This window comes from Erythrolamprus reginae, chromosome 10 (genome assembly GCF_031021105.1).
Source record: "Erythrolamprus reginae isolate rEryReg1 chromosome 10, rEryReg1.hap1, whole genome shotgun sequence".
Classification (NCBI taxonomy): Eukaryota; Metazoa; Chordata; class Lepidosauria; order Squamata; family Dipsadidae; genus Erythrolamprus; species Erythrolamprus reginae.
The window spans coordinates 4,698,634-4,708,559 of NC_091959.1; the positions used below are offsets into that span (position 1 = coordinate 4,698,634).

At 44.6% G+C, this 9,926-nt stretch overlaps 1 protein-coding gene across 1 annotated transcript in view; it reads left to right on the forward strand.

The window, feature by feature from the left end:
- CSK (C-terminal Src kinase) overlaps positions 1-9,552 on the forward strand; it is a 25,225-nt gene extending 15,673 nt beyond the window's left edge. Inside the window, exons 8-12 of the mRNA XM_070762887.1 lie at positions 1,527-1,617; positions 3,761-3,834; positions 3,964-4,159; positions 6,289-6,375; positions 8,028-9,552. Coding sequence (XP_070618988.1) covers positions 1,527-1,617; positions 3,761-3,834; positions 3,964-4,159; positions 6,289-6,375; positions 8,028-8,210 — 631 coding nt within the window. The 3' untranslated portion in view covers positions 8,211-9,552. The remainder of the gene's footprint in view (positions 1-1,526; positions 1,618-3,760; positions 3,835-3,963; positions 4,160-6,288; positions 6,376-8,027) is intronic.
- The last annotated feature ends 374 nt before the right edge of the window (positions 9,553-9,926 follow it).

A 9,926-nucleotide genomic window follows, 5' to 3' on the forward strand; every position in this document is an offset into this window, starting at 1 on the left:
AGTCCCTTATCAGTTCTGTGATACTTAGCTTGCAGCTGTGAGGCAATTCACAGTCCTTCTTTCACAAAGTGAAACACACTTTGCTCTGGTTTAGTTTCAAAGCGGGGGAAAATCAGCACACAAAGGTCAAAGTCAGCAAAGCAGTCACGAAACACAACGATCAGATAATCCTCCACAATGGCCAAACCCACAGGCTGCTATTTATAGCAGCCTCACTAATAACCACAGCCCCACCCAACCACAGGTGGCCTCATTTTCTTTGATAATAATCTCTCAGTTGTTGTTGCCTATGCATCGCTCTCCGCATGCGTGGCTGTATCATTAACTCTTGTTCTGAATCCAAGAAGGAGCTAGATAATTGATCTCCTTCTGAGCTGTCTGCCCCAGTCTCCTCCTCCCTGTCACTCATGTCTTCTTGGTCAGAGGAGCCTTCATCAGCAGATTCCACAAGGGACAAAACAGGCCTGCAGCATGTGGATGTCTCCCCCCACATCCACAGTCCTTGGGGCAGGAGCTGGGCCAGAGCTAACCACAAAAGAATCCAACTGAGATTAGCAATCAGTGATCACGACTGCGCAACGTTGGAAAACGCTGCGCGGCACTTCGTTGTTGGCTGCGCAGCTGCGCGGCTGCACAGCTTGGAGGGAACAGTGGTCCCTGCCTCCTTGACCAGTAGGACTTAATCTGGATTAACATCTGGTTGCAGAGGAAGATGGCAGAGAACGATGGGGTACCTGTGGTTCAGGCTGGGTTAACCCACCTCTTCACAAAAACTTTTGGCTTAGAAAACAGTGGAGAATACCATATATATTTTTGAGTATGAGACCTTTTTAACCACAAATAGAGGGTTGCATTTTATACATCTTATACAGTTGCATTTGGCCTCTTCCTCCCAGCAATTTACCTCCTTTCAGCAAATGGAACAGAACCTATGAAGCCAAGCAACTGGCCTTCCCAGACATGCCCATATTTCTCTCCAACGCTCCACAACATTGGTTGCCGATTGGTTTCCAAACACAATTCACAGTGTTGGTAATGACCTATAAAGCCCTACATGGCATCTGAGGTTAGTTGGGGGAAAGATTAGAAGTAACATCAGAAAATATTATTTTACTGGAAGAGTAGTAGATGCTTGGAACAAACTCCCAGCAGACGTGGTTGGTCAATCCACAGTCACTGAATTTAAACATGCCTGGGATAAACATAGATCCATCCTAAGATAAAATGCAGGAAATAGCATAAGGGCAGACTAGATGGAAACAGGAGGTCTTTTTCTGCCGTCAATCTTCTATGTTTAGGCGAAACAACCCACAAAACATTTGGGACACAAACTCTTTTCAAGGCACATCAAACCAACCAAGTGGGAGGTGGGACTCCATAGCCACGTCTTGCGAAACTAGGGTCTTCTTCTGAGGCCCTTGATGGGTGTGTTTCCCCCTTGCATGAAGGGCTTTACTTATACTGTAATGGAAAACTCCAGTTGAGACCTCTTTGATCTTCTCCCCATCTTCTCCGTCTCATTACAGACAGCTCCGGCATAGCAATTTGGTCCAGATGTTGGGGGTGATCGTGGAGGAGAAAGGGGGCCTCTACATTGTCACGGAATATATGGCAAAGGTAAGAACTTGCTGTCCTTCCCAAGGAAGTTTGGTCTGGAAGTTGGACGTTGAGGATGAATGGCAGACTTGCCTACGAGAAGGACACCTTCTCCTTAAATTTGGCTTCGACTTTCTGAAGATCTTTGGTTGGTTCATTGATTATGGGTCATCACGTCAGTGTTGACTCTTAGTCAATAGAGAGATTTTTCTCCAGGACGTTTTGACCTAATCTGGTCCTTCAGATCTTCTAACAGTGCCCTCATCATTCTTCATCTTGTGGTTGGTCATCCTCTTCTCTTTCCTTCCATCGTTTCCAGCATGTTGACCTTTTCAAGTCTTGATTAATCTTCAGCCTTTAAAGTCTTGGGAATGAAATTCTTGGGAATGACCCCAGAAATGGTGAAGAAAAATATGACCAGCCTCTTCTTCTTCTAGACTGTTTCCCAGAATTGGAGCAGAAGTTGGTTATTTCAACATCCCTTTCCCACCTACCCTGTTGCGACCAGTATAAATATTTTATTTCTGATAACAGTTCCAAGCAAGGGATTAACAACTTTAGGATTAACAATCAACTTTCCTCTCCTCCTCTCCTCTCCTTTCCTTCTATCTTTCATCCTTTCTTTTCCCCTTCTCCCTCCCTCTTTCCTCCTTTCCTTTCATTTCCTTCTACCTTTCCTTCTATCTTTCCTTCTACCTTTCTTTTTTCCTTTCCTTTCCTTCCTTTCCCTTCTACCTTCCCTCTCCTCTTTTCTTCCCTTCTACATTTCCTTTCCTCTTTCCTTCCCTCCTACCTATCCTTCCCTTCCCTTCATTTCCTTTCCTTCTCTCTCTTCCTTTCTTCCCTTCTTTCCTGCTGTCTCTTTCCTCCCTCCCTTCCACATCTCCTAAAATACTCCCCCATCGCTTAATTTCCAGAGTGAAATACTATTTACTGCTGGCGAAAGCTCCAGTTTTGAAAATGTATTGGTTTTTTTCCTATATGGGCATGCTGTTTGGTGTGTGTGTTTGTGTGTGTGTGTTCCCGCTTCCTACACAAAGAGGAGACTGCCATCTACTGGGCAGTGCCACTAATTGCACCCTTCCCCTGTTTAGCCACTCCTTTTTAAATCAATATTGCAGGGACTTGTCCTGGGATAGATAGATAGAGATAGAGATAGAGATAGACACAAACAGACAGACAACCTGATAGATAGATAGGCAGGCAGGCAGGCAGACAGACAGACAGACAACCGGATGGATGGATGGATGGATAGATAGATAGAGACACAGACAGACAGATAACCTGATAGATAGATAGATAGATAGATAGATAGATAGATAGATAGATAGATAGATAGATAGATAGATAGATAGATAGATAGATAGATATAGACATAGATGATGAGAGAGAGAAAAAGAGAGTAGATAGATTAGATGGATAGAGATAGATAGCTAGGTAGTTGGTTGGTAGGTAGGTAGGTAGGTAGGTAGGTAGATAGATAGATAGATAGATAGATAGATAGATAGATAGATAGAGATAGACATAGATGATGAGAGAGAAAAAGAGAGTAGATAGATTAGATGGATAGAGATAGATAGCTAGGTAGTTGGTAGGTAGGTAGGTAGGTAGGTAGGTAGATAGATAGATAGATAGATAGATAGATAGATAGATAGATAGATAGATAGATAGATAGAGATAGACATAGATGATGAGAGAGAAAAAGAGAGTAGATAGATTAGATGGATAGAGATAGGTAGGTAGGTACGTAGATAGATAGATAGATAGATAGATAGATAGATAGATAGATAGATAGATAGATAGATACATACATACATACATACATACATACATACATACATACATACATACATAAATACATACATAGACACATAGATACATAGATACATAGATAAATAAATAAATAGATACATACACAGATATAGATAAATAAATATAAAAAGTAATAAATAAATAATAGAAATTACTTAGTTAGTTAGTTAGTTAGTTAGTTAGTTAGTTAGTTACTTACTTACTTACTTACTTACTTACTTACTTACTTACTTACTTACTTACTTACTTAGTTCCCATATTACTTTTCTGAAGATGAAATTCCTTTGAGTTTCAGACTGGCTCTCTATCACTTCTTGCCAATCTTAATCTTTTATCTCGAATTTTCTGGCAGGGAAGTTTAGTCGATTATCTTCGTTCCCGTGGAAGATCGGTGCTGGGAGGCGAGTGTTTGTTGAAGTTTTCCTTGTAAGTAGATGGCCTTTGGAGACAATGCTTGGAGGGGTTGGGGGGTTTCTCCGTGGGGCCTCGTGGCCTGGTGCTGTGCCCCCTCCACCTTTTCTTGACCCTCACTCTTCTCTCGCTCTTCGCCCGTAGAGACGTCTGCGAAGCCATGGCGTACTTGGAAGCCAACAACTTCGTTCACCGGGACTTGGCAGCGAGGAATGTGTTGGTCTCGGAGGACAATATTGCTAAAGTCAGCGACTTTGGACTGACTAAAGAAGCTTCGTCCACCCAGGACACGGGCAAACTCCCGGTGAAATGGACAGCACCAGAAGCACTTAGAGAAAAGGTGAACGGGGGGCCTGGGAGTGGTTGACCATTAATCCATGGCTCAGCCAGGTAGGACTTGATAAGGTCCACAAGGACGTCGGGTTTGTAGGCGTCTGTAATATGGCAAATGATTTAGCTTTACTAGATAAGTGGTCAAAGCAATGGAAACTGCAGTTTAATGTTCCCAAATGTAAAATAATGCACTTGGGGAAAAGGAATCCTCCATCTGAGTATTGCATTGGCAGTTCTGTGTTAGCAAAAACTTCAGAAGAGAAGGATTTAGGGGTCATGATTTCTGACTCCAAATGGGTGAACAGTGCAGTAGGGAAAGTAAGTAGAATGCTTGGCTGCATAGCTAGAGATATAACAAGCAGCAAGAGGGAGATTGTGATCCCGCTGTATAGAGCGCTGGTGAGACCACATTTGAAATACTGTGTTCAGTTCTGGAGACCTCACCTACAAAAAGAGATTGACAAGATTGAACGGGTCCAAAGACGGGCTGCAAAAATAGTGGAAGGTCTTAAGCATCAAACGTATCAGGAAAGACTTCATGAACTCAATCTGTATCGTCTGGAGGACAGAAGGAAAAGGGGGGACACGATCGAAGCATTTAAACATGTGAAAGGGTTAAATAAGTTTCAGGAGGGAAGTGTTTTTAATAGGAAAGTGAACCCAAGAACAAGGGGGCACAATCTGAGGTTAGTTGTGGGAAAGATCAGAAGCAACGTGAGAAAATATTATTTGACTGAAAGTGTAGTAGATGCTGGGAACAAACTTCCAGCAGACGTGTTTGGTAAATCCACAGTCACTGAATTTAAACATGCTTGGGATAAACGTATATCCATCCTAAGATAAAATACAGGAAATAGTATAAGGGCAGACTAGATGGACCAGGAGGTCTTTTTCTGCCGTCAATCTTCTATGTTTCTATGTCCATTTTGTTCTGTCTAGATGAGCCACCGACCGAATTAAAAGTGACACATACTCACAACAAAAAATAAACATTCAAAATACCAAAAAAAACCCCCACCACCTATAAAAATAGTTTCAAAAACAAGTAAAATAAAACAATGAAACCCATGCATACTATATATGGCCAGATCTCGATGGTTATCATCATCAGGTCAACTGGTGGACAAGCTGAAGTCCACAAGTCTTAAAAGTTGCCAGGGATGGAGACCCCTGAACTAAAAGACCCCACAAGGTCTCTCTTCCAGGCCTAGGCGTCTACGATTTGGTAATCGGTTATTTATTCATTTATTTATTTATTCATTCATTCATTCATTCATTCATTCATTCATTCATTCATTCATTCATTCATTCATTTGTCCAATACACAATACATATGGAAGAGAATATACATGAAGTAATATATATAAAGATAATATGTAAAAATAGACGAGAAGATATATGAAAGGAAGAAAATATATATGATATATGAGATAAAGGAAAGACAATTGGACAGGGGACAAAAGGCACACTAGTGCACTTATGTACACCCCTTACTCTCAGGAACCCGGAGAGGTCAATCGTGGAGAGTCTAAGGGAGAAATGTTGGGGGTTAGGGGTTGACACTATTGAGTCCAGTAATGAGTTCCACGCTTCGACAACTCGATTGATGAAATCATATTTTTTACAGTCAAGTTTGGAGCGGTTAATATTAAGTTTGAATCTGTTGCGTGCTCTTGTGTTGTTGCAGTTGAAGCTGAAGTAGTCATTGACCGGTAGGACGTTGCAGCATATGATCTTGTGGGCAATACTTAGATTGTGTTTTAGGCACCATAGTTCTAAGCTTTCTAGACCCAGGATTGTTAGTCTATTTTCGTAGGGTATTCTGTTTCGAGTGGAGGAGTGAAGGGCTCTTCTGGTGAAATATCTTTGGACGTTTTCAAGGGTGTTGATGTCCGAGATGTGGTATGGGTTCCAGACAGATGAGCTGTATTCGAGGATGGGTCTGGCAAAAGTTTTGTAGACCCTTGTGAGTAGTGTGAGATTGCCGGAGCAGAAGCTACGTAGGATCAGGTTCTCTGCAAAGGAGTCCAAAGTCCGAAGCCTTACTCTTTCTCTGGTGGTGGAACATCTGCCAGCTTGATCCAGGTGTTTTGACAATGTGTCTCTGTGTGTGTCTTCTTCTTCTAATCCTGGCAGAAATTTTCAACCAAATCAGACGTATGGAGCTTTGGAATTCTTCTCTGGGAAATCTATTCCTTTGGGCGAGTGCCTTATCCGAGAATTGTAAGTAAAGAGTTTCTTTAAAAAAAAATAAATATTTATTAAATATTTACCTTAAAAACAAAAAGACAAGACACATCATCTTACAAAGTATACGAACACAGTGAAGTTTTAAGGCCTCCAAAGTGTTTGACCCCCTTCCCCAACAGAACCCCCCCCCCTCCGGCTTCTTTGGTAGTTGTAAAGTAGTGTGCAGTAGTGTGTGTGTAATCTCAGTAGTAAAAGATACACCAAGGAAAGGTTGAGTTTGGAAGAAGAAGCAATTTTCCCCATAGGAATCAATGTAAAAGCAAATAATGTGTGCGATTGGGGAAACCACAGGGAGGGTGGAGGCCCTGTTTCCTCCCAGGAGATTCCTAGAGAGGCCCTGGAGAGGCTTCTCCCCACCTTTTCCGGCCCTGTTTCCTCCCGGGAGATTCCTAGAGAGGCCCCACGGAGGATTCTCCCTGCCTTTTCCGACCCTGTTTCCTTCAGGAGATTCCTAGGGAGGCCCCACGGAGGCTTCCCTCTGCCATTTCCGGCCCTGTTTCCTCCCAGGAGATTCCTAGAAAGGCCCCACAAAGGCTTCTCCCTGCCTTTTCCGACCCTGTTTCCTTCAGGAGATTCCTAGGGAGGCCCCACGGAGGATTCTCCCTGCCTTTTCCGACCCTGTTTCCTTCAGGAGATTCCTAGGGAGGCCCCACGGAGGATTCTCCCCGCCTTTTCCGACCCTGTTTCCTTCAGGAGATTCCTAGGGAGGCCCCACGGAGGCTTCCCTCTGCCATTTCCGGCCCTGTTTCCTCCCAGGAGATTCCTAGAAAGGCCCCACAAAGGCTTCTCCCTGCCTTTTCCGACCCTGCTTCCTTCAGGAGATTCCTAGGGAGGCCCCACGGAGGATTCTCCCTGCCTTTTCCGACCCTGTTTCCTTCAGGAGATTCCTAGGGAGGCCCCACGGAGGATTCTCCCTGCCTTTTCCGACCCTGTTTCCTTCAGGAGATTCCTAGGGAGGCCCCACGGAGGCTTCTCCCTGCCTTTTCCAGCCCTGTTTCCTTCAGGAGATTCCTAGGGAGGCCCCACGGAGGCTTCTCCCCGCCTTTTCCGGCCCTGTTTCCTCCCAGGAGATTCCTAGGGAGGCCCCACAGAGGCTTCCCTCTGCCATTTCCGGCCCTGTTTCCTCCCAGGAGATTCCTAGAAAGGCCCCACAAAGGCTTCTCCCTGCCTTTTCCGACCCTGTTTCCTTCAGGAGATTCCTAGAGAGGCCCCACGGAGGCTTCTCCCTGCCTTTTCCAGCCCTGTTTCGTCTCAGGAGATTCCTAGGGAGGCCCCACGGAGGATTCTCCCTGCCTTTTCCGACCCTGTTTCCTTCAGGAGATTCCTAGAGAGGCCCCACGGAGGCTTCTCCCCGCCTTTTCCGACCCTGTTTTCTTCAGGAGATTCCTAGAGAGGCCCCACGGAGGCTTCTCCCTGCCTTTTCCGGTTACAGTTTCAGAGGCTCGGGTTTGTAAGTGGAAAACGGTTCTTGAGAAGAGGGAAAAAAATCTTGAACACCCGGCTCTTATCTAGAAAAGTTCGTAAGAAGAGGCGTTCTTAGGTAGAGGTCCCACTGTATATCGGTGGATTACGCTGTCCTTAAATGCATCGTTTCTCTCTTTTTCCTCCCCCTCCTGCCCCCCCAGCCTCTGAAGGATGTGGTCCCTCGTGTGGAAAAGGGGTACAAGATGGAGTCGCCGGACGGTTGCCCCCCGATTGTCTACGAGGTGATGAAAAAATGCTGGACTTTGGACGCCGCCCACCGGCCGTCCTTCCATCAACTACGGGAACAGCTAGAGCATATCAAATCCAACGAGCTCTACCTGTGAAGCCGACCGGAGGGCGGGGCATTTCTTTCGGACACGCCCTCCCAGCCCCCCTCCCCTGTGCACAGACCTCGGTGGGTGGGGGGGCAAAGCCGAGCGAAGAAACCCCTCTCCCCCCCTCCCTGTCCCCCCCCAAGCGAAGCAGGTGGCTTGTAATTTCCAGGAATTCCAAATGTTCCCCGCCGTCTTTAGAGAAACATAACGGACCTTTTTAACTGCTGCCCAGATGGGTAGGTGGGGAGCCTCACCCTCCTCCCCAGGAAGACGAACCGCCTGAAGATGGACAAATGGGACCCAACACGGAGATGTCCCCGTCCCCCCCCTTTTCCCCTTTTCCTCCCTGTCCTTTTAAAAACAAAAAAACCAACTTTCATCGCAAGGGTCAATCGTTATCCTGTTTTAGTTGCATGTTCTTCAACGTTGTGGGACCTCTCTCTTGATTCCCTTGGACGTTCCTCCCTTCCTTTCATTCCTCCCCACCTCCCTCCCGTCTTCGTTTCAGCCTCCCTCCGGAACCAAACATCTACCCGTTCTCGTTTTGTAGGGAAACCTAAGAAGGGCGGACAATGCCAAAAAAAACCCCAAAACCGGAAGGAGAAAAAAAAATCAACAGTGGTAGGACAGCTATTAAAGGCACCAATTTTCTCGGGGGGGGGGGGGGGGGAGTGACTCACTTGATAGCTTTCACAAACAAAAGAAAAGACCCCCCCCCTTCCCCGAGCGCTGGAATTCAACAATACAGTTTCCTCTTCCTTCCGAATATACCTTTTTAGTGGGTTTTTTAAAAAAAAAAGATAATCGGTTTTTGTTCCTCTTTTTTTTTTTTTAATTTTCAGTGGTTATTTTTTTAAAGGAAAAAAAAAACCCTTAATGGTTTCAAACTGCACCAGAAATCCACTGTTCGGCTGTTGTTGTTTTTTTTAAAACTCAAGTTACAAAGCTTATTTTTTAACGTCAGGAATAAAACGGGGTGGGTTGGCTGGTTTGATTTTTTTTTTTTTAATAAAAAAAAGAACAAGAAATGTCGGCGTACACAGGGGAAAACAGGGCCTTACCTGAACCAGGTCTCGACCAAACTAAGGCGGTGTTTCTTCTCGAAAACTTTTAGAAAAAAAATCTAAAAAAAATGTAAAAACCCGCAGAGCCACCTAGAAAAAGGGGTACGGAAGGGTGATATTTTTTGTTTGTTTGGTTTAGTTTTTGCTTCCAACAGTGTTTGCATGCTGCCTCCAAAATCCCTTCCCAGTTGTGTCTTTTATGCTCATATTATGCTGCCAACTGTGAGATTAAGCTGCATTAAAAGAAACAAAACGAAAAACCCACATCTCCATCTGAAGATGTAAAACTTCGTTGTCTGGTCTCTAAACTTTTTTGGTCTCTTAAACTTTTTTTTTTTTGGAGGTGGGGTGTTTTGCGAGGTTTGGGGGGGGAAGGGGGAGGCTTTTATAGATGGTCCTCGACTTACGAAGACTTCACTTAGCGACTGCCCAAAGATATAACAGGCAGTTACTTGCGATGGTTTTAGAAACATAGAAACATAGAAGTCTGACGGCAGAAAAAGACCTCATGGCCCATCTAGTCTGCCCTTATACTATTTCCTGTATTTTATCTTAGGATGGATATATGTTTATCCCAGGCATGCTTAAATTCAGTTACTGTGGATTTATCTACCACGTCTGCTGGAAGTTTGTTCCAAGGATCTACTACTCTTTCAGTAAA